Source organism: Chiloscyllium plagiosum, chromosome 40, assembly GCF_004010195.1.
Source record: "Chiloscyllium plagiosum isolate BGI_BamShark_2017 chromosome 40, ASM401019v2, whole genome shotgun sequence".
NCBI lineage: Eukaryota > Metazoa > Chordata > Chondrichthyes > Orectolobiformes > Hemiscylliidae > Chiloscyllium > Chiloscyllium plagiosum.
In genome coordinates this window covers 19,702,982-19,728,543 of record NC_057749.1, presented here as the reverse complement: position 1 = coordinate 19,728,543, position 25,562 = coordinate 19,702,982, and the positions used below count along the sequence as shown (strand labels likewise).

General features: G+C 40.9%; 1 protein-coding gene across 6 annotated transcripts in view; it reads right to left on the bottom strand.

Annotated features, from left to right (window-relative positions):
• The window catches only part of LOC122542597 (AP-3 complex subunit beta-2), a 240,980-nt gene that overhangs the window by 102,214 nt on the left and 113,204 nt on the right, over nt 1-25,562 (bottom strand). For all 6 annotated transcript variants that reach the window (XM_043680543.1, XM_043680547.1, XM_043680545.1 and 3 more), the window contains 3 exons: nt 23,732-23,892; nt 21,383-21,449; nt 120-302 (listed from right to left, as the gene is read on the bottom strand). In XM_043680543.1, coding sequence (XP_043536478.1) covers nt 120-302; nt 21,383-21,449; nt 23,732-23,892 — 411 coding nt within the window. The remainder of the gene's footprint in view (nt 1-119; nt 303-21,382; nt 21,450-23,731; nt 23,893-25,562) is intronic.

Here is a 25,562-nt window from a genome sequence, read left to right as displayed (position 1 = left end):
TAGAGATCTTGGGAAATAACTTGCAATGGTAACACCTTATAAAGTATAAGGACAGTAAACTGGGAAGGTGTGTAATGGGAAGGGGAGAGGCAGGACAGATGGGGGCACTGTACACTTACGTTCTGGTTAGGGTTGAGGAACTGGGTCCGTGCATAGCGTGTGAGCATATTGATGATGACAACTTGTCCCCATTCCTCCACATCAATCAAAAGGTTGCAGAGTTTCCGATAGTTCTTGTGGATCAGATCAATCCTCTCAGGGCAAACTTCTTCAAAGGCCATCACCACACTTCCTGCAACCAACTGGCAGACAGACAGGAGTGAGGCAATTGAGTATGAGCAAGTAATTTGACTTCTTGTGCCAATGGAGATGCCACTGGCAAGACATAAGAACATAAATATATAAGAATTAGGAGCAGGAGTACACAATTCAGCCCCTTGAGTCTGCTCCATTACTTGATATGGTCGTGGCTGATCTCATCTCAGCCTCAACTCCACATTCCTGCCCACTCTCTACACCCCTTCAACCCATTATTAATTAAAAGTCTGACTGTAAGACCATAAGACATAGGAGCAGAATTATGTTATTCAGCCCATCAAGTCTGCTCCACTATTCAATAATGCCTGATATATTTTGCAACCCTATTCTCCTGCCGTCTCCCATAACCATTGATCCCCTTAACAATCAAGAACCTACTTTTCTCTGTCTTAAATATACTCAATGATTTGGCCTCCACAGCCTTCTGCAAGAATGAGTTTAACAGATTCACCACCTTTTGATTGAAGAAATTCCTCCTCATCTCAGTTCTAAAGGGTCACCCCCTTACTTTGAAACTGTGCATTAGGATCCTGGTCATTCCTATCAGTGGAAACATTTTCCCTACATCTACAGGCCTTTCAGTATTCTGTAATTTTCAAGCAGACTCTCCCCTCATCCTTCTAAACTCCAACAAGGTCAGACCCAGGGTTCTCAACCACTCCTCTATGACAAGAGCTTAATCTCCAGAATCATACTTGTAAACGTCCTCTGGACTCTTCCAAGACAAGCACATCCTTCTTTAGATACAAGGAGCAAAACTGCTTGCACTATTCCAAATGAAAACTGATGCAAAATACCTATTCAATTCCAGCACTCTCTCTTTGTTCTCCATATTATTTCTCAAGCCTCATATTCCAATGTCCACTCTTACCTTTTATATATCTAAAGAACTCTTGCAATCTTCTTTTATATTACTAGCTATCTTTATATTACTTTCATATTTCATCTTTCCCCCCATTATTGTTTTTTTAGTTATCCTCTGCTGGCTTTTAAAGGCTTCCCAATCTTATGGCTTCCCTCTAATCTTCACCACATTGTATGCTTTTTCTTTTGCTTCTATGTTGCCCCAGACTTCCCCTGTCAGCCAGTTTTGCCTCATTCTCCCCTTAGTATGCTTCTTCCTCCTAGAGATGCATTTTGGTTTTGCCTCTTGAATTACTCCCAGAATCTCCTTCCATTGCTGCTCCTCTGTCTTCTCTGCTAGACTCCCTTTCAAATTCTGGCCAGCTCTTCCCTCATGTCTTTGGAGTTACCTTTACTCAATTGTAATAACATTACATCTGACAACAGCTTCTCACTCTCAAACTGCAGGGTAAATTCTATCATATTATGGTCATTACCCTCCAAGGATGCTTTCATCTTAAGCTCCATAATCAAGTCTACCTCATTACACAACACCAAATCGAGAATTGCCTGTTCCCTCGTGCTATACCACAAGCTGCTCCAAAGAAAATCTCATGGATATTCTATGAATTCCTTTTCTTAAGATCTGCTACAAACCTGATTTTCCCAGTCCGCCTGCATACTGAAGTCTCACATGAGTATTACAATAGTGCCTTTATTACATGCCTTTTCTATCTCCGGATTTATTTTCTGCCCCACATCTTGACTACTGTAAGGAGACCTGAACAGAACTCCCATCAGCGTCCTTTTTTCCCTGCGGTAGCTCAACTCTACCCACACAGATTCTATGCCTTCTGAGTCTGTATCATTCTTGCTATCAATTTAATTTCATTTCTTACTAACAAGACAACTCCATCCCCTCTGCCCATCTGCCTTCCTTTTGATAGAATGTATATCCTTGGATATTTAATTCCTCACCCTGATACCCTTGTAGCCACATCTCTGTGAAACACACATTATAGCTTCAATTTCAATTTGCTTTACAAGCTCATTTTCCTTGTTTTACATAGAGTCACACAGCATAGAAACAGACACTTCAGTCCAACAGTCCATGCCGAACATGACCCCAAACTAAACTAGTCCCATCCATCTGCACCTGGTCCATATCCCTCCAAAACTTTCCTATTAATGTATCTTTTAAATGTTGTAATTGTATCCACATCCACCATTTCCTCAGGAAGTTCATTTCACATGTGAACTACCCTCTGTGTAAAAAAAGTGCCTCTTACGTCTTTTTTAAATCTCTCGCCTCTCACCTTAAAAAAGTATCTCTGGTCTTGAAATCCCCCATCCTAGGGAAAAAATAAGTACCATTAACTCTGTCTATACCTCTCATTATTTTATAAACTTCTATCAAATCGCTTCTCAACTTCTTACGCTCCAGTTAAGAAAACTCCCAGCGTATCCAGCCTTTCTTTATAACCCAAACCTTCCATACATGGCAACATCCCAGTAAATCTCTTCTGAACCCTCTCCAACTTGATAATATCCTTCTCATCACTGGGTGACCAGATCTGGACACAGTATTCTAGAAGAGGCCTCACCAATGTCCTGTACAACCTTAACATGACTTCCCAACTCCTATACTCAAAGGACTGAGTATTGAAGGCAAGCGTGCCAACCACCTTTTGAACCAACCTGTCTAAATATGTGATGCAAAGTTAAAAGAATTATGTACATGCAACTCTAGGTCCCTTTGTTCTATAACACTACCCAAGACCCTACCATTAATTGTGTAAGCCCTATGCTTGTTTATTGTACCAAAATGCAATACCTTGCATTTATCCAGATTGAACTCCATCTGCTATTTTTCAGCCCATTAATCTATTTGATCAAGATCCCTTTGTAATCTTAGAAAACCTTCTTCATTGTCTACAATGCCATCAATTTTTGTGTCGTTTGCAAACTTACTAACCATGCCTTCAAAATTCTCATACGAATCAATTATAAAAATGACAATGAAAAGAGGACCCACAACCTGTACCTGTGGAACACTGCTGGTCACAGGCATCCATTATCAAGCTCAGCCTGAAACCCATATGGCATAACTTTACTAATTACTCTACCTCACGTAAAACCCATGCTGACGATCCCTAATCAATTTTTGCCTCTCTAAATGTCCATAAATCCTATCTTTTATAATCACCTCCAACACTTTACCCACAACCAAAGTCAGTTTCACAGGTCCCCGGTTTCTCCTCACAACCTTTTTAAAACAAAGGTACAACATTAGCCACCCTCCAGTCATCAGGCACTTCACCTGTAGTTATAGATGGTGCCACTATTTCTGCAAGGGGTCTCGTAATTTCTTCTCTTACTTCCCACAATGTTCTGGGATACATTAGAGTTATAGAGTCATAGAGATGTACAGCATGGAAACAGACCCTTCGGCCAACTCATCCATGCCGACCAGATATCCCAACCCAATCTAGTCCCACCTGCCAGCACCCGGCCCATATCCCTCCAAACCCTCCCTATTCATATACCCATCCAAATGCCTTTTAAATGTTGCAATTGTACTAGCCTCCACCACTTCCTCTGGCAGCTCATTCCATACTGGTATAACCTACTGAATAAAAACGTTGCCTCTTAGGTCTCTTTTATATCTTTCCCCTCTCACCCTACACCAATGCCCTCTAGTTCTGGACTCCCCGACCCTAGGGAAAAGACTTTGTCTATTTATCCTATCCATGCCATTCATGATTTTATAAACCTCTATGAGGTCACCCCTCATCCTCCAACACTCCATGGAAAACAGCCCTAGCCTATTCAGCCTCTCCCTGTAGCTTAAATCCTCCAACCCTGGCAACATCTTTGTAAATCTTTTCTGAATCCTTTCAAGTTTCACAACATCTTTCCCATAGGAAGGAGACCAGAACTGCATGCAATATTCCAACAGTGGCCTAACCAATGTCCTGTACAGCCGCAACATGACCTCCCAATTCCTGTACTCAATACTCTGGTCAATAAAGGAAAGCATACCAAATGCCTTCTTCACTATTGTATCTACCTGCGACTCCACTTTCAAGGAGCTATGAACTTGCACTCCAAGGACTCTTTGTTCAGCAACACTCCCTAAGACCTTACCATTAAGTGTATAACTCCTGCTAAGATCGGTTTTCCCAAAATGCAGCACCTCACATTTATCTGAATTAAACTCCATATGCCACTTCTCAGCCCAATGGCCCATCTGATCAAGATCCTGTTGTAATCGGAGGTAACTTTCTTTGCTGTCCATGACACCTCCAATTTTGGTGTCATCAGCAAACTTACTAACTGTACCTTTTATGCTCACATCCAAATCATTTATATAAATGATGAAAAGTAGTGGACCCAGCACCGATCCTTGTGGTACTCCACTGGTCACAGGCCTCCAGTCTGAAAAACAACCCTCCACCACCACCCTCTGTCTTCTACCTTCGAGCCAGTTCTGTATCCAAATGGCTAGTTCTCTCTGTATTCCATGAGATCTAACCTTGCTCACCAGTCTCCCATGGGGAACCTTGTCGAAGGCCTTACTAAGTCCATATAGATCACGTCTACCGCTCTGCCCTCTTTGTTACTCCTTCAAAAAATTCAGTCAAGTTTGTGAAACATGATTTCCCACGCATAAAGCCATGTTGACTATCCCTAATCAATCCTTGCTTTTCCAAATACATGTACATCCTGTCCCTCAGGATTCCCTCCAACAACATGCCCACCACCGATGTAAGGCTCACTGGTCTATAGTTTCCTGTCTTGTCCTTACCACCCTTCTTAAACAGTGGCACCACGTTAGCAAACCTCCAGCCTTCTGGTGCCTCACCTGTGACTACCAATGATACAAATATCTCAGTAAGGGGCCCAGCAATCACTTCCCTAGCTTCCCAAAGAGTTCTAGGGTACACCTAATCAGATCCTGGGGATTTATCCACTTATGTGCATTTCAAGACATCCAGCACTTCCTCCTCTGTAATATAGATATTTTTCAAGATGTCACCATCTATTTCCCTACATTCTATATCTTCCATGTCCTTTTCCACAGTAAATACTGATGCAAAATACTCATTTAGTATCTGCTCCATCTCCTGCGGCTCTACACAAAAGCTGCCTTGCTGATCTTTGAGGGGCCCTATTCTCTCCCTAGTTACCCTTTGTCCTTAATTGATCAGGTCCTGGAGATTTATCCACCTTTATATTCTATAAGACCTCCCAAACTTACTCTTCCATAATGTGAACTATTTTTAAAACATCCAAGTTTATTTTTCTGCATTCTCCAGACTCCATTTCTTTCTACAGAGTAAAATCTGATGTGAGCTATTCATTTAGTATCTCACCCAACTCCTGGGGTTCAACACAAAGACGACATCCTTGATTGTTAAGAGGCCCTACTCTCTCTCTAGTTACCCTCTTGCTCTTAATGTATTTGCAGAATGTCTTCGGATTATCCGTAACCTTATCTGCCAATGTTATCTCATGTCCCCTCTTTACCTTCCTGATTTCTCTTTTAAGAATGCCCCTACAGTCTTTACATTGATTAAGAGATTCAATTGAACCACGTTGTCTACATCTAAAGTAAGATTCTCTTTTATTCTTAACAAGAACCTCAATATCTTTATTCACCCATTGTTCCTTAATCTTACTAGCCTTACTCTTCACTCTAACAGGATCAAAATGCCTCTGAACTTTCATCGTCACATTCTTGAATGCCTCCCACTTGTGAGAAGTCCTTTTACTTCCAAACAGTCTACTCCAATCAACTTTTGAAAGCTGTCTCATATCATTTAATTTTGCCTTACTCCAATTAAAACTTAATTTTTTATAGAAGGTTTGTCCTTCTCCATAACTAGTTTAAAACAAATAGAATTACGATCATTAGACCCAAAGTGTGCCCCTATTGACGTGGAGCTGTCAGTGTTGGACTGGGCTGGACAAAACTAAAAACCACACAATACTAGGTTATAGTCCATTAGGTATATTTAGAAGTACAAGCTTTCGGAGTGCTGCTCCTTTGTCAGGTGGCTATTGGGCAGGATCATAGGACACAGAATTTATAGTAAAAGATCAAAGTGTCATACAACTGATGCGATGTATTGAACGAACCAAGATTGCTGTTCAGTCTTTAATCACTTAGAATGGGGATGCAAATTTTGATTGATTAATATGTAAATCCCGGAACTTCTTTCCAGTCACAGTCTCAAGATAATTTAAAGTTTTATTTTACAAAAGGGTGATATCTCACTCAGATTATGCATTAAAGGTGTGAGGTTAGAGTCTGTCTGCATCCCAAACTTGAGTCAGATTGGTGCTACTTCCAAAGTAGGAATTTATATAATGTTACATGGATTGACTGTCTACAGATTGTGTGAGTGTTGAACAAAATAGAATGTATCTTCAAATACAAATCTGTAACTGCAAATTCACCCAATACACTGAGGTGTGCGTGCATACATGCATGTGTGTGTGCTCTATCTTATTACCCAAGAAAAGGTAACATGTTTCTCCTTCTCTAGTAGGAACATTTACATATTGAGAGGGAATTTTCCTGAATGCACTTAAATTCTTCACCACCCAAACCTTTAACATTATGGTAGTCTCGGTCAATATTTGTAAAATTAAAATCACCTATTAAACCTTATTATTCTTACATATATCTGAGATCTCGCTCCATATTTGTTCCTCTATTTCCCTCTGATTATTGGCAGGTCTGCAGTACAAACCTATGAAGGAGATCATTCCCTTTTATTTCTAATTTCAACCCACATCTTCACAATGATTTTTCAGAAATATCTTCGAGTTACAGAAGTAGTACTTTCCTTCATCAAAAATGCCACTTCTCCCTCGTCTTTGCCTCTTTTTCTAACCTGCCCACAGCATCTGAAACTAGAAACATTTGAGCTGCCGGTTCTGTCTATCCCTCAGTCAAGTTTCTGTAATAGCTATGATGTCCCAATCCCACATTCCCAAATGTGCTGAGTTCACCAGCCTTACCTGTAAGACCCCTTGCATTGAAATAAATGCAGTTCAAATCTTCAGAGTTACTCTGTTCTATGATTTGGTCTTGTCTCTTTAACTTCTTTTCAGATTTAAACCCATTCTCCTGTATCTTTCTATTTACTTTTCTACTTAGGATCCCTTCACCCCTTCTCTCTAATAGTTTTACAGTCTCCCTTAATAGAGTTAGCAAATTTTCCTGCTAGGATATTGGTCCCTTTCCAGTACAGGTGAAACCCATCCTCTTCAAGCAGAAATCTCAATGATTCAAGAACCCTGAACATTACACCATCTCTTCAGCCATTGATTTATCTCCTTTATCCTTTTATTCTTTCCCTCATTTGAGTTTGGCACCAGGAGAAAACTAGAGATTACTACTTTTGAGGTTCAAGTTTTAACCTTCTTCCTAATCTCTTAAATTCACTCTGTACTGCTTTAATCTTTTCCCTGAAAATGCCATTCCGACCAATGTGTACAATAATTACTGGCTTCTCAATCTCACCTTTAACAATATGCATGAAATGTTAAGAGACATCCTTAATCCTAGCATCAGGAAAGTAACAAACCATCCTAAATTTATGCTAACTGCCATAGAATTTCCTGTCTATGCTCCTGACAGGAGAGTCCCTGATAATTCTATTAAATCTTTTCAAATGCTGTCTAACACAAGAATCATCCCAAGTGTCCAATAACTGACTGCCCCTTCCATTTTCATCAGAGAGATTATCCCGTTCTACAGTTCCAAAAACAGAATATCCATTTGTCAGAGCATTAGCCATCAGAGACTTTTGAACTACCTTCTTACCTTTCCCGACAGTCACCCATCTATCTGACTAATGCTGCTGCATAATAACGTTCCTAAATCTACTAGCCATCTCACGCTATATTTCATATATGCTTTTAATAATATTAAGCCACAAAAAGGATGTTTCAATAATGCCTTATATACAAAATAAGCTACTTTCTATAACCGACAGAAAATAATGTTAACATTGAAAACATTAAAGGATATAAAGCATAAAACTTAAATAAAATCAACCACTTGCTGAATAACTGAAGAAAAGATGACTCCTCATCAATAAATTCCTTCTCAACAGCCGACCACATGGAGGTCTCTCCAGAACGAAAACACAACTCCTTACTAAAAACTTTTGTTTTTTGGTAAAAAAAAAGATGCTCTGCAATGTAAAAAAACCTTCTAAAACATATATAGATTTTTTTAACCTCTGAATTTAGAATAAAAAAACTCAGCTGTTTACTGTATACCCTGTAAAGCTCATTTTTTAAAAATTGCAATTTTGGGGTTTTTTTTTAGGGGGCAGGGTTCCCTTGTTAGTTGAGAATGAAATTAAATCCATGGCAATGAATGGCATAAGGTCGGATGATGTGGAGGTTGTGTGGGTGGAGTTGAGGAGCCATAAAGGCGAAAAACCATAATGGGAGTTATGCACAGATCTCCTAACAGTGGTCAGGACCAGAGTGCAGGATGTACCGGGAAATAGATAGAGCATGTCAGAAAGGCAAGGTCATGGTGATCATGGGGGACTTCAATATGCAGGTGGACTGGGTGAATAATGTTGCTGGTGGATCCAAAGAAAGTGAATTCGTGGAATGCTTACAGGATGGCTTTTTTGGATCAGCTTTTGATGGAGCCCACAAGGGAGCAGGCTATTCTGGACTTAGTGCTATGTAATGAGCCAGACTTTACAAAAGATTTAAAGGGAACACTTAGGAGGCAGCGATCATAATATGGTAGAGTTCAGTCTGCAGTTGGAAAGAGAGAAGGCAAAATCGGTTGTAATGGTATTATAGTTAAATAAAGGTAATTACAGGGGCATGAAAGAGGAACTGATGAAAATCACCTGAAAGCAGAGCCTAGCCAGGAAGACAGTAGAGCAATAATGGCAGGAGTTTTTGGGTGTAATTGAGGACACAGTATAGAGGTTCATCCCAAAGAAAAGAAAGATTATCTGAGTGGAGAGCGGTAATCAGACAGCCATTGCTGAGAAAGGAAGTCAGGAAATGTATCAAAGAAGAAGAAGCCTATAAAGTGGCCAGGAGCACTGGGAAATCAGAAGATTGGGAAGCCTACAAAAACAGAGGACAACAAAGAGAGAAATAAGGAAGGAGAGGATCAAATATGAAGGTAGGCTAGTCAGTAATATTAGAAATGATAGCAAAAGTTTCTTTCAATACATCAGAAACAAATGAAAGGCAAAGTAGACATTGGGCTGCTCCAAATTGATGCCGGAAGGCTAGTGCTGGGAGATAAGGAAATAGCTGAAGAACTTAATAAGTATTTTGTGTCAGTCTTCACAGTGAAAGACATGAGTAATATACTAACAATTAAGGAGAGTCGGGGGCAGGGTTGAGTATGATAGCCATTACAAAAGTGAAAGTGCTAGAAAAGCTAAAAGATCTAAAAATTGATAAATCTCCTGGCCCTATTGGGCTACATCCTAGAGTTCTGAGGGAGGTGGCTGAGGAAATAGCAGAGGCAATGGCTGTGATCTTTCAAAAGTCAGTGGAGGCAGGGAAAGTCCCAGGTGTTTGGAAAATTGCTGTTGTAACTCCCTTGTTCAAGAAAGGATCAATACAAAAGATGGAAAATTATAGGCCAATCAGCCTAACCTTCGTTGTTTGTAAAATTCTAGAATCCATCGGTAAGGATGAGATTTCTAAATTCTTGGAAGTGCAGGGTCGGATTTGAACAAGTCAGCATGGATTTAATAAGGGGAGGTCCTGCCTGACAAACCTGTTAGAACTCTTTGAAGAGGCAACAAGTAGGTTAGACCAGGGAAACCCAGTGGATGTTATCTACCTGGACTTCCAAAAGGCCTTTGATAAAATGCTTCACGGGAGGCTGCTGAATAGAGGTGAGGGCCCATGGTGTTCGAGGTGAGCTACTGGCACGGATTGAGGATTGGCTGTCTGACAGAAGGCAGAGAGTTGGAATAAAAGGTTCTTCTGCGGAATGGCAACTGGTGACAAGTGGTGTCCCGCAGGGTTCAGTGTTGGGCTTGCAGCTGTTCACTGTATATATTAGTGATCTGGATGAAGGGACTGGGGGCATTTCGGTGAAGTTTGCTGATGATACAAAGTTAGGTGGACAGGGGCAGGTAATACTGAGGAGGTGGGAGGCTGCAGAAAGAATTAGACAGTTTAGGAGAGTGGTCCAGAAAATGGTTGATGAAATTCATCGTGAGCAAATGCGAGGTCTTGCACTTTGGAAAAAAGAATACAGGCATGAACTATTTTCTAAATGGTGAGAAAATTCATAAAACCAAAGTACATAGAGATCTGGGAGTGCTAGTCCAGGATTCTCTAAAGGTTAACTTGCAGGTTGGATCGGTGATTAAGATCCGTGTAGCATTGTCATTTATCTCAAAAGGGTTGGAATATAAAAGCAGTGATGTGCTTCTGAGACTTTATGATGCTCTAGTTAGGCCCGATTTAAAATACTGTGTCCAACTTTGGGCCCCACACCTCAGGAAGGACATACTGGCATTGGAGCGTGTCCAGCGGAGAGTCACATTGATGATCCCTGGAATGGGTAGGCCTAATATACGATGAACAGCTGAGGATCCTGGGATTGTATTCATTAGAGTTGAGAAAGTTGAGGGGAGATCTAATAGAAACTTACAAGATAACGCATGGCTTAGAAAGGGTGGATGCTGGGAATTTGTTTCCATTCGGTGGGGAGACTAGGACCCGTGGGCACAGCCTTAGAATGAGAGGGGGTCAATTTAGAACAGAAATGAGAAGACATTTCTTCAGCCAGAGAGTGGTGGGCCTGTGGAACTCATTGCCACGGAGCACAGTGGAGGCCGGGACGTTAAATTCTTCAAGGCAGAGATTGATAAATTCTTGATCTCGCAAGGAATTAAGGGCTACAGGAGGAGTGTGGGTAAGTAAAGTTGAAATGCTCATCAGTCATGATTAAATGGTAAGTGGACTAGATAGACTGAATGGACTTACTTTCACTCCTATGTCTTATGGTCTTATAGTAGGCGGCACGGTGGCACAGTGGTTAGCACTGCTGACTCACAGCGCCAGAGACCCGGGTTCAATTCCCGCCTCAGGCGACTGACTGTGTGGAGTTTGCACGTTCTCCCCGTGTCTGCGTGGGTTTCCTCCGGGTGCTCCGGTTTCATCCCACAGTCCAAAGATGTGCAGGTCAGGTGAATTGGCCATGCTAAATTGCCCGTAGTGTTAGGTAAGGGGTAAATGCAGGGGTATGGGTGGGTTACGCTTCGGCGGGTCGGTGTGGACTTGTTGGGCCGAAGGGCCTGTTTCCACACTGTAATCTAATCTATAGAATGTTAATGAAGAGAAATCTTACATTATTTGACTATAATAACATTTGAAAGAACTATAATAAATCTTTAACTAAGCCTGCAATCCAGCAGCAGCTGCAAGATCCACACTGCTTTTCTTGTTGAGTCTGCTGATCTCTAAATATTGTGTGCATTTAAGTACAACACCCTCAATCCTGCATTGACTGCTCCCCATCTCATAGTTATCCCTTTATTTACTGAAGTTAGGTTCCTGGCCATTTCCATGTTCTCTATCCTATTACTTATTCTGGAAACTTTAAGAACCTCTGCTGATCACCCAACCCCTCTTTAACTTGGATGGAATTTGGTCAATTCGTTTGGTGTATCTCTGATGGCAAAAAGTACAAACAGAATTCCTTTATCCCAATCATCTGAATAATCTTGACTATAAGCCCGCGACATGGTCTTGAATATCTGATGCCACCTTTCTAGTGCTCCCTGCAACTGTGGACGGTATGCAGTGGATTTGAATTGTTTTATTCTTAAACTGTCCATAACTTTCTTGAAAAATTTTGATATAAAGTTTGACCCTTGATCTGCCTGTATCTCTGTGGATAGTACGTATCTAGTGAAAAGTTTGAGTAATTCTTCTACAATCCTTTTATCTATGATATTGCGGAATGGAATGGCCTCTGGAAATTAGTGGATACATCCATAATTGTTAACAAATATTGATTCCCACTTTTTGTTTTAGGTTGGGTGTCCTATACAATCAATTAAGGCTCTTGGAAAAGGTTCCTGAAATGCAGGAATGAGTATTAAAAGATGTGGGTTTTATTACTGCCTGTGGTTTTTGAATGACCTGACAAGTATGACATGTCTAGCAAAATTCAACAACATCCTTGTACAGTCCAGGCCAGTAAAAATGGTTTTGTATTTTAGCTTGAGTTTTTTTTACCCCTAAATTACCCCCTAGTGGTAGCTTGTGCACTATTCACAACGCCTCCTTTCTATAACCCACTGGCAATATGACTTGATGAACTTCTGCCCATTTCTCAGCTGCCTGAATATGTGATGGTCTCCATTTTCTTATTAACACATTATTTTTAAGATAGTAGCACTCAGGGATACACTCAGGTTCTACTTTCATGTATATCTTTTGGTACAATTGCTTCAATTTTTGCTGTAATTGAATTAATTTCTCTGAAGTGAAGTTGTCTACTTTGTCATCCTTCTGCTCCTGGTTTGTCTCAACCAATTGATCAAACAGGACCTCTGATAATTCCACTTCATCTTTCTTATCTGGACTCTTTGATCTCTCCTGTTTCAACTGTTGACTTTGTGACCTCATTACTATACAGTCAGGAAAATGCCAGGGTATGCTTCTTGTAATATCTCAGTTGCCTGATTTCCACTGACTTTTCAACCATAGTTGACAGCACTCCCTCCTGTGCACCAGCTATATCATTAACGAGGACAAATTGTATTCCTGGAGCTGAGAGTTTTTCCAGTCCCCCACCAGCACTTTTCCACTTTTCACTGGACAATCTAAACTCACTCTACATAACTGAGCACTCCTTATCTCACCATAAATTTCAGTTACTAGCATTTTTTCTGGCAATACTCCTTTGGAGGTACATAGCTCCTCATCTTTCAACATTAAAGATTGAGAGGATCCTACATCTCTTAATATTGTAACCTCTTTACCTGCTGCTCCTGGCCTGTGAATAAACTTTACCTTCGCAAATAAATGGTTTAAGAAGATCATTCACTTACTGCTTAACCAACCTCCGACCAGGTTGTACATTCTGCTGCAACTTTCTTGCCTCCACTGTGCTTTGCGTTACCACTCCAACAAAATTCACTGGCTTATCCTGTTTCCTTACATCTGTCTTCCAAGTGCTTTTCCTCACCCACCAACACTGTGATTTCATGTGGCTTACTTTATTGCAGTGAAACAAACAGGAAAAGAATGAGATTCTGAAGGGAGAATATAGAAAGTTAGGCAGGAATTTAAAAAGGAGATCCTAGACGGTAGTAATATCTGTATTACTCCTGGTGCTATGAGCTAGTGAGGGTCGGAATAGGAGGATAGAGCAGATTAATGCATGGCTGAGGAGCTGGTGCAGGGGAGAATGGTTCACATTTTTGGATCATTGGAATCTCTTCTGGGGTAGAAGTGACCTGTATCTAGAAAGACGGATTACACCTGATTTGGAAGGGGACTAATATACGGGCAGGGAGATTTGCTAGAGCTGCTTGGGAGGATTTAAACCAGTAAGGTGGTGCGGGGGGTGGGGGAGCAGGGAAATAATGAGGCAAGACATCAATCTGAGACTGGTATAGTTGGGAAGAGGAGCAAGTCAAACAGTCAGAGCAGGCAGCAACAAAGCAGAGAACAAGGTAGGACTGATAAATTAAACTGCATTTACTTTATTGCAAGAGGCCTAACAGGGAAAGCAGATAAACTCTGAGTATGGTTAGGAACATGGGACTGGGATATCATAGCAAGTACAGAAACATGGCTCAGGAATGGACAGGACTGGCAGCTTAATATTCCAGGATACAAATGCAAAAGAAAGATAGAAAGGGAGAAGGGGCAGTGATGTTTTTGATAAGGGAGAGCATTACCTCTGTACTTAGGGAGGATATATTAGATTAGATTACTTACAGTGTGGAAACAGGCCCTTCGGCCCAACAAGTCCACACCGACTCGCTGAAGTGCAACCCACCCAGACCCATTCTCCTACACCTAACACTATGGGCAATTTAGCATGACCAATCCACCTGACCTGCACATTTTCGGACTGTGGGAGGAAACCGGAGCACCCGGAGGAAACCCACGCAGTCACGGGGAGAATGTGCAAACTCCACACAGAGAGTCGCCTGAGGTGGGAATTGAACCCAGGTCTCTGGCGCTGTGAGGCAGCAGTGCTAACCACTGTGCCACCCTGCCACCCATACATCTGGGAATACATCCAGGGAAGTTATTTGGGTGGAACTGAGAAATAAGAAAAGGATGACCACCTTATTGGGATTGTATTATAAACCCTCTAATAGTCAGTGGGAAATTGAGAAACAAATTTGTAAGGAGATTTCAGTTATCTGTAAGAATAATACGGTAGTTATGGTACAGACCTTTGACTTTCCAAACATAGACTGGGACTGCCATATTGTTAAGGGTTTAGAGGGAGAGGAATTTGTTAAGAGTGCATAAGAAAAATTTTCTGATTCAGTATTTGGATGTACCTACTACAGGAGGTGCAAAACTTGACCTACTCTTGGGAAATAAGGCAGGGCAAGTGACTGAGGTGTCAGTGGGGGAGCACTTTGGGGCGAACAACCATAATACTATTAGTTTTAATAATAGTGATGAAAAGTATAGACCGGATGTAAAATTTAAGTTCTAAATAGGTGGAAGGCCAATTTTGACTGTATTAGAGTCATAGAGATGTACAGCATGGAAACAGACCCTTTGGTCCAACCCGTCCATGCTGACCAGATATCTCAACCCAATCTAGCCCCATCTGCCAGCACCTGGCCCATATCCCTCCAACCCTTCCTATTCATATACCCATCCAAATGCCTCTTAAATGTTGCAATTGTACCAGCCTCCACCACATCCTCTGGCAGCTCATTCCATACCCAAACCACCCTCTGTGTGAAAAAGTTGCCCCTTAGGTCTCTTTTATATCTTTCCCTTCTCACCCTAGACCTATGCCCTCTAGTTCTGGAGGGCAAGAGCTTTCAAATGCAGACCGGGGCAGATGTTCACAGGTAAAGGGACGGCTGAAAAATGGTAAGCCTTCAAAAATGAAGTAACAAGAGTCCAGAGTCAGTATATTCCTGTTAGGAGAAAGTGAGGACTGCAGATGCTGGAGATCAGAGCTGAAAAATGTGTTGCTGGAAAAGCGCAGCAGGTCAGGCAGCATCCAAGGAGCAGGAGAATCGACGTTTCGGGCTTAAGCCCTTCTTCAAGGGCTGAAGAAGGGCTTATGCCTGAAACGTCGATTCTCCTGCTCCTTGGATGCTACCTGACCTGCTGCGCTTTTCCAGCAACACTTTATTCCTGTTAAAGTGAAAGGAAAGGCTGGTATGTGTAGGGAAAGCTGGATGACTAGAGAAATCGAGGCTTTGGTTAAATCAAAGAAGGAAGCATCTGTCAGGTATAGACAGGAGAGATTGAGTGAATCCTTATAAGAGTATAAAGGCAGTAGGAGTATATTTAAGAAGGAAATCAGGAGGGTAACAAGGGGACATGAAATAGCTTTGGCAAATAGGGTTAAGGAGAATCCAAAGTGATTTTACAAATACATTAAAGACAAAAGGGTATCTAGGGAGAGAATGGGGTACCTCAACGATCAGCAAGGCAGCCTACGTGTGGAACCGCAGGAGATGGGGAGATATTAAACAAGTATTTTGCATCAGTGTTTACTGTGGAGAAGGACATGGAATATATAAAATGTGGGGAAATAGATGGTGACATCTTAAAAATGTCTTCATTGCAGAGGTGGTGCTGGATTCCTAAACTGCATAAAGGTGGATAAATCCCCACATATCAGGTATATGCTAGAAATCTGTGGGAAGCTAGGGAAATGATTGCTGTGCCCCTTGCTGAGATATTTGTATCATTGATAGTCACAGGTGAAGTGCCAGAAGACTGGAGGTTGGCTAACATGGTGCCACTATTAAGGGGGTAAGAAAACCAAGGGAACTATGGACCAGTGAGCTTGACATCAGTGGTGGGCAGGTTGTTGGAGGGAATCTTGAGGAACAGGATGTACATGTATTTGGAAAGGCAAGGGCTGATTGTGCTTTGTGCATGGGAAATCATGTTCATGAACTTGATTGAGTTTTTTGAAGAAGTAACAAAGAGGATTGATGAGAGCAGAATGGTGGATGTGATCTATATGAACTTCAGTAAGGCGTTCAACATGGTTCCTCATGGGAGACTGGTTAGCCATTTGGATACAGAACTGGCTTAAAGGTAGAAGACAGAGGGTGGTGCTGGAGGGTTGTTTTTCAGACTGGAGATCTGTGACCAGTGAAGTGCCATAAGGCTCAGTATTGGGTCCACTGTTTTTCGTTTTTTATATAAATGATTTGGATGTGAACATCGTAAGTATGGTTAGTAAATTTGCAGATGACACTGTCATGGACAGTGAAGAAAGTTACCTCAGAGTACAAGGAGAGCTTGATCAGATGGGCCAATGGGCTGAGAAGTGACAGATGGAGTTTAATTTAGACAAAGGCGAGGTGCTGCATTTTGGAAAAGTAAATCAGAGCAGGACTTATACACTTAATGGTAAGGTGCTGAGGAGTGTTGTTGAACAAAGAGACCTTGGAATGCAGGATCGTAGTTCCTTGAAAGTAGGGTTTCAGTTTGACAGGATAGTGAAGGAGGCATTTAGTATGTTTTCCTTTATTGGTCAGAGACTGAGTATAGGAGTTGGAGGTCATGCTGCAGCTGTACAGGAGATTGGTTAGGCCACTTTTGGAATATTGTGTGCTATTCTGGTCTCCTTCCTATCGGAAGGATGTTGAAAGGGTTCAGAAAAGATTTACAAGGATGTTACCAGGCTGGGAGGATTTGAGCTATAGAGAGAGGCTGAAGAGGCCGGGGCTGTTTTCCCTGGAGCGTCAGAGGCTGAGGGGTGATGTTATCGAGGATTATAAAATCATGAGGGACATGGATGGGATGAATAGACAAGGTCTTTTCCCTGGGGTGGGGGGTATCCCAAACTTGAGGTTGAGGGTTAGGATGAAAGGAGAAAGATATAAAAGGGACCTAAGGGGGCAACTTTTTCACACAGAGTATGGTGCGTGTATGGAATAAGCTGCCAGAGGAGGTGGTGGAGGCTGGTACAATTACAGCATTTAAAAGGCATCTGGATGGGTATATGAATAGGAAGGGTTTCGAGGGATATGGGCCAAGGGCATATGGGAATAGATTAGGTTGGGATATCTGATAGACATGGATGAGTTGGACCAATGGGTCTGTTTCCATGCTATATATCCGTATGATTCTATGACCGGAGCTTTTTAACTTCTCTTTCCCCTACATGGGTTTCCTTTTTCCCTGTGGTAAGTTATCCTTATGATCTTTATTGAGATCTACTTTTCCCTTACCATGTGAGGATTTCTCTTTTCCCGAAAGTCCATCCCTCATGGATTGAAATTAATGTTGGAAGCCAAACTTTGACTTATCAACCAACTCAATCATCAGACATTTCAGCTGCTAACTTTGCTGTTTTAACTCTCTGCTCTTCCACACAAGTTTGCATTACCTCAGGAAGTGAATTTTTGAACTCCTCTAAAATAATTGTTTCTCTAAGAGCATCATAGATTTGCTCTATTTTTAATGCACTTATCCATCTCTCAAAATTACTTTGACCCTTTCAAGCTCAATATAGGTTTGACCAGGGTCCCTTCTTAGTTTTCTGAAACATTATCTGTAGGTTTCTGGCACAAGCTCATGTGCATTTAAAATGGCTTTCTTCACCTCCTCATATGCCCTACATACCTCTCTGATAGTAATGCAAAGACCTCATAGCTCTATCTGTAAGTTCTGTTTGGATCAACAAAACCAACATGGTCATTGGCCATTTCATTTATTTAGCCACCTTCTCTGATGAGATGAAAAAGATTACTACATCCTTCTCATCAAATTTAGGCAATGCTTTAAACAGATCCCCACCAGGCCTTTGGCTATGATGGGTTTGCTCATCCTCACTCTCTTCCTCACTAGGGTTCCCTTCAGCCTTCATCTCCATCCTTTTAAGCTGCCCTTCCTGCCTAAGTGCCAGCTTATGAAGTTCAAACTTCCTCTTTCTTCCTTTCTTCTCACTTTTTCTATTTCCTTTGCTTTTAATCAAAGTTCAAACAGTTTCATTTTTTTTCTCTTTCTGTTTCTTTTGCCTCTAACTCACTCTGCTTCATTTTCAATTGAATTTTAGTGGTCTCCAAAGATTCCGATGGCATTTCCAGCAAATTTAAATGTTGAGCTATCGCTGTAATTATTTCTCCTTTTCTTACGGACAAAGGTAACTCCAATTCCAGCTTGTCTGCCAATTCCAGCAGCTTTGCCTTGTTCACCTTTTGTAAAGCCACCAAAGTCACTTCTTCCATCCCCAGAAAACTCGTAGTGACTGAAACAGCCACTACTACTCCGAGCACTGTTTAAACTAACCAAATTCAACACCTGGAACAAAAGACATTAACACCTACACTCACTGCCTTTGAGTTCAACAACTCTAATCCCAAATTGGAACTAAAGAATAAATCACGCAAAGAGCCCCCAATCAGTTATGGACTTAATCTGTCTGAAAACCCAACTGACTCTCCGGCAACTTAAGGATGCTGTTCCAATTTTCTGCAACACCCCCCATAAACATACCCCTTGGCAAAAAAGGTAAATTCAAACCCAGGTTCTTAGAAGAGAGACATTAGAGACAGAGTATCAGCCAGGGATCATTTGCTGAAGCATGGAACCTCTTTTCACAGTAGCTGCTTCTCTGTCTCCAGCAGTCTCTAACTGCTAAAACTAAACAAGAAAAATACCTGAACTGGGAGAACTGGCCATTCACTTTTCATTGTACACCTGTTTTTAAAAAAACTAAGGCCTCCCCTGATTGTCGACTTAGGTAGTCTCTGGTTGCCATGTTGGCACCTCTGCTTTTACAATCCCTTTTGAAAACAAACCAAGAACAATATTACCTTGTTAAAGGAGCAGCATTGTCACACCCTCCTGTCCCTGAATACTGACCAAACTTAAAGTAGTTAATCTAAGGGATGGGATTGCCTCCTGAAACGCAGTGCTCGGTTAACTCTCTCCCTACCTGATGTGTCACCATGTCTGAAGGTCAGACATGAGCTCATAAACTCTGAGCCAGAGTTCCTCAAGCAACCAACACTTGCTACAGATGTGGTAACTATGAACCACAGTTACATGCCCTGGCTTCTCTATCTTAATTATTTAGTTTTTAATTTGCTTTTAAAAACGTCTTTTTACTGATCTTTTAGTTTATAACCTGTATAGATTTCCTCTATTTACCTTCAATCTGAAAGTAATTTATAATAGACAGTCAAATTAGTAGCTACCACCAACCAATGAACATTACGGTTTACCTGTGATGTCACTCTTTTGTGCTGGGCCCAGATCCTGGGCTTCAATTTATTCTATTTGAAAAGAATCTTGAGAACTATGACCCAAAACAAGGCAAGCAAAAAGCATCTTTTCCCCTCTGCACTGAATTCCCATGTTAAATTCCCTTAATTAGATACTGACTTGGACTGTGTCTCAGCTTACTAACTGCGTACTTTCAACAGACCCTCTCTTAAATAGCAGATCTGTCTATTCACCATCGTTTGAGAAAAGTAAGTTCTAAATCTGTTATTCCTTACCCTAAAACTATGGCCTCTCATTCTAGATTTTACACATTTACTTTGTCAATCCTCTTTAGTATCTTATAAACCTCAAGCAGATTTCCTCTCATTCTTCTAAACTCCAGAGTATAAGCTGAAACAGCTCAATCTCTTTTCTTACGTCAAACCCTTTCGTACTAGTTTCCTACAATTCATGCACAAGGACACCTAGCTCCCTCTGCACAAAAGCATTCCCAAGTTTCTGTCCATACCTAAAAGTTGCCTTTCTATTACTCTGATCAAAATGGATCAGACTTATCCGTTTTTTTTGCAGATGACTGGCATTTATTGGTCATCCCTATTTCACTGAAGAAGACCTATTCAGATGAGTAGTCTGCAGATGTCATATTGAGGGTAGTTACCATGTCAAGCATGTTGCTATGGGGCTGGCATCACATTTTTAGCATAAATTGCATCAGGGGACCAGTTGGAGCATTTAACAACAGAATCACAGTCTTTTTAAAAAACTGACAATTGCTTATCATTTCCACAATATTGTTTTAAAACCAAATTCAAACTCTCAGCTTGCATGACAACTGGGCTCAAGTTCTCTGGGTTGCTACTTTAATAGCACAGGGACACCTAGCTCCCTCTGCACAAAAGCATTCCCAAGTTTCTGTCCATATCTAAAAGTTGCCTTTCTATTACTCTGATCAAAATGGATCAGACTTTTTTCGGGTGGATCAGACTTTTCTTTTTTCGGGTGATAGAGCTTAGCAGTTAGGAAAGATCACTGAAGTAGGTGGGAGAGGCCATTCAATAAATAAGGACACAAATTAGGAGCAGGAGTAAACCATATGGCCTTTTAGGTCTGTTCTGCCATTTGATAAAATCATAGCTTACTTGATTGCGGTCTCAGCTTTACTTTCCAGCCTGCTCCTATAACACTCAACTTCCTTTTTGATTGAAAACTGTCTAACTCAGCCTTGAATATTTTCAATGACTCAGCCTCCATGGCTCAGTGGGAGAATTTCCAAAAGCTATGGTCCTTTGAGAGAAGAAATTCCTATTTATCGAAATACACGACGCCTTATTCTAGAATTGTGTCCTCCCTCCCCGCATTTTACATTCCCCTTCAACAGAGAGAAACATACTCTTAGCATCTAACCTGTTATATCCAATCCAAATTTTATGCTTTCCAATAAGATCACCTCTCATTCTTCTCAACTCCAGTGTGCACGGTTCCAAATTGCTAAATTTTTTCTCATAAGACAAAATACTTCCATTCCAGGAATCAACAAAGTGAACTTTTTTTGAACTGTGTCCAACATCCTTCCTTAAGCAACTTATTATTAAATTGAATTCAAGGACACAGAACGTTACACAGAAATTAGCTCCATATGTCAATTGAGTGAGTGTTCCAGAAGACTATGAAACTTTTATGTTCTGTTGGAAAGACAGATGTTAAGTTCGGTTATAAATAGCCAAGCACAACAAGATTCCTGGCCTACCATGAGGATCTGAACTTCTCAGCATTGCTTCCTTACCGTGGTTTTGTCAGCCAGCAGCTTCTCAATCACCTCGATTAACTGGTCTTTCTGATCTTGGTCCAAACTGTAACAAAACAGAGGGGAGCACGAAGTCAGGATCAACTTAGTACTGAGCAATGATTACCCTGTGGCCACTTTCTCTGCTCCACTGAAGGCCCATTTAAATGGAAAGGTCAATCTAATATGTCTTTGCAAGCAGCCCTGACAGTTCAAGTTCCCAGGGAGTTCCTGATGAAATTAGCAGATAGACACAACTCACCTATGGTCTAGACTAGCAAAAAATGGCAGTGGTGGAGCAGTAAAAAAAAGAGAATGAAGCGGAGATGGTGGCATAATGGCAAAGTCACTTCACCAGTAATGCAGAAGCCCAGGCAAATGCTCTGGGGACACAGATTCAAACACTACCATAACAGCTCATGGAATTTAAATTAAATTAATAAATCTGGAACTAAAAAGCTAGTCTCAATAATAATGACCATGAAATATCAATGAGTCATAAAAACTGATTTGTTTCACTAATGGCATTTGAGGAATGAAATCTGCTTTCTTTACTAAGTCTGGCCAACACATGACTCCAGACCCACAGCAAAGTAATCGACTCTCCACTCCCCTCTGAAATGGCCTAACAATTCAATTCAAGGTAAATTGGGAATGAACAATGCTGGCCTTTCCTTTATTGTCCACATTCAATGAAAGAGTAAGGAAAAAAAACACTGAACTACCTAAGTCAAACAAACAAGCTTCACCAATGGGAATGAAAGGTCCTGAATCATTGACAGGTGTTAACAAATGCTGAACTGCACCCAGATTTCCATGTATTTACAGTGAAGATCTTCCCACAATTTCATATCACATTCTACTGATGTGACAGTATTACTTTGGTAATTTACCAATTGATAATTGGTAAACCAGTAAATTATATCAACAAATTTAATCTAGCTCATTCTAAAAATGATTTGGAGATGTCGGTGTTGGACTGGGGTGTACAAAGTTAAAAATCACACAACACCAGGTTATAGTCCAACAGATTTAATTGGAAGCACTAGCTTTCAGAGCGCCGTTCCTTCATCAGGTTCGGAGTGTTGCTCCAAAAGCTAGTGCTTCCAATTAAACCTGTTGGACTATAACCTGGTGTTGTGTGATTTTTAACATTCTAAAAATGATTATTGATTTTGTTAATTATGCATGAAAACACCTAGTAACTACTAGTAACCTAGTAACTAGGAATATATCATGTGAGCCTTATTATACATTACGCTATGGAATTCTTCAAAATGTCCTTTCTAAATCATTTATCCCATCGCTGTCTGGAGGAGCTTGTTGTACATAAATTGACTTATTCTGCTTCCTGCATTAAGATTGAGTTAATACTTCAAAAGTATTTTGTTGGCAATAAAGCACTTTGGAAAATCCCGAGGTCACAAAAGACCCCCACAATGTGGCCATGTAAATTATTTTCTTCTTGGTGAAACGTAAGTCTTTGAACATTAACAGAAAATTCAGAGACTCTTAATTCCAGATTTTTATTGAATTCAAATTCCACCATGTTTTATGGCAGGATTCGAACCCAGGTCCTGGATTAAAAGTCTAGCAATAATATCACAAGGCCATCACCTCCTCAGTGAAATTCAGGGCAAGCTGAAACAGAAAGGTTTTTTTTCAGGCTACTGATAAAGACAAAGCGAGATGTATGCAATTTCCCCATAGGCGAGGGAGATAATTGGTTCAAGCCACTTTACCTGAAAACCAGGTAATACATTGACAACGCAATGCTTACTCAAGAGTCAATATCCTTCTCCAGAGTGACTACACTCTGTTGTGTTAATAACTCTTAATTGGATTATGTGTTGTCATGCAAGTTATTTTCTTCTTGGTGAAATTTAAGTTTTTGAACATTCACTGTAGTCTTCGGTTAGTGCAGTTATAATGGGTTGAAGAGTATGGTGCTGAGAAAGCACAGCCAGTCAGGCAGCATCTGAGGAGCAGGAGAGTAGATGTTTCGAGCATAATGAAGAGCTTATGCTCGAAACATTGACTCTTCTGCCCCTTGGATGCAGTCTGACCGGCTGTGCTCTTCCAGCACCACACTCTTTGACTCTGATCTCCAGCATCTGCAGTCCTCATTTTCTTGCAATTATATTGGCACCCATTCCACAGAACCATAGAAATTATACAACACAAAAGGCATTCCTCCAAAACATAGTTACTCTCAGTTGCTAGTGCGTCTGCAAGAACCCTAATATTTAAGATTTTTCACATGTTTTCATGTCTATTAATAAAAGACACAACAAAATTTCCAAGAGTTCCCACTGTCTGGCAATGCAAGGGATCATGTGAAAGTTTTACCTGTAGAGTTTTGGAATGGCATGGGCAGCTGTCTTCCTGACATAAGGTGACATGTCAGATGCAGCCTCTTTTATTGCCAGCATCATAATGGGGACGATAATTGTGACACGGATGCTGGACAGGACACGGAGGGCACTGGCTCGAATCAGCTGGTTTGGGTCCTAGAAGTAGGAAAAACAATCCAGAGTATTAAGAATTACACTTACCACCAATTTAAGATTATCAGTCCATTTCACAATGTGGCTCACTTATGCATGCTGGAAGCTACACATACTCATATGCAGGAATCTGTTGTCTGCAGTCAAAAGGTACATCCATGGATATTGTGCCATTTTTGAATTAAACAAATGAGATAAGTACAATTGCTCTTGGCACATTTTTCAGGACAAGGCTATAACCATGCAGAGTTGAACTGCTAACCGATCAGCACCCATTTCTCATTGAGTATGAACTGTTATTCCCTTTGAAAGATGGCATTTCTGAGAAATAAGGAAGAGATGATCACCTTGTTGGGAATGTACTATTGACCCCCCCCCGCCTCATTGGTCAGCAGGAAATTGAGAAACAAATGTGAAAGAAGATCTCAGTTCCCAAACAGAGACTGCGACTGCCATAGTGTTCAGGGTTTAGATGGGGAGGAATTTGTTAAGCGTGTACAAGAAAATTTTTTGATTTTGTATGCGGATGTACCTGCAACCCTTGACCTACTCTTGGGAAATAAGTCAAGGTAGGTGATTGATGTGTCAGTTGGGGAGCACTTTAGAGCTAGTGACAATAATTCTACGAGTTTTAAAATAGTGATGGAAAAGGATAGACCAGACCTAAAAGTGTTATTTCTAAATTGGAGGAAGACCAATTTTGATGGTATTAGGCAAGAACTTTCAGAAGTTAATTGGTGGGCGGTGGCGGATATTCGCAAGGAAAGGCAAGGCAGGAAAATGGGAAGCCTTGAAAAATAAGATAACGAGAGTTCAAAGACTGCATGCTCCTGTTCAGGTGAAGGGCAAGGCTGGTAGGTGTAGAGAATGCTGGAGGACTAGAGAAATTGAGGGTTTGGTCAAGAAAAAGAAGGAAGCATATGTCACCCAGACCCAACTCCTACCCTATCTCTCTAACCTCACATTTCCCATGGCTAATCCATCTAGCTAATCATCTGCAGACAGTCGAGCTGCAATTTTAAGGTTACACACCTTGTTGTCGTCTCCCCATTCACACCAAACAGAGGAAACAGTTTCTATCTGTCAACTGTTTCTTCAAGTCCCACTGAAGGACTAAATTCTCAAGAAAGGGATGTTCACAATATGGCCATATAGGTTGATTGTAAACAATAAAAGCAGAAAGTGTCAGAGAAACACGGCAAGTCTGGCAGCCTTTGTAGAAAATGAAAGACAACAAACATTCTTCTTCAGAATGGATTGGCTATCAAGTGAAAATCCTTTGAACACATACCACTGGCAGGTAGTAAGAACATGAAAGATTTCTAATAGCCATGTGAAAGTTGAAGCCTCTAACATAACTATCCATAGTTCTGGATACAACATATGTGTACTGGTACTCTTTGCCACAACAACTCAATCCCTGAGTGAATTACAATACACAATGACCACTATCTACTCCACCAATTCCCTTTAATCAAATTGAACATCCCAATTAGATCACATCTTATCTGCGATATCCAAAGGAACACAAGCCTAGTCCAAGCAACCTGGCCCAGAATTTATTTCCTAATATGGTTCTAGTGAGTCTGTGGTACAGTTGCTCCAAAACCCTTAAATCATTCTGGAGGTGAGGTGCCCAGAAATCACTTGTGAAATAAAAATAGTAACTACTG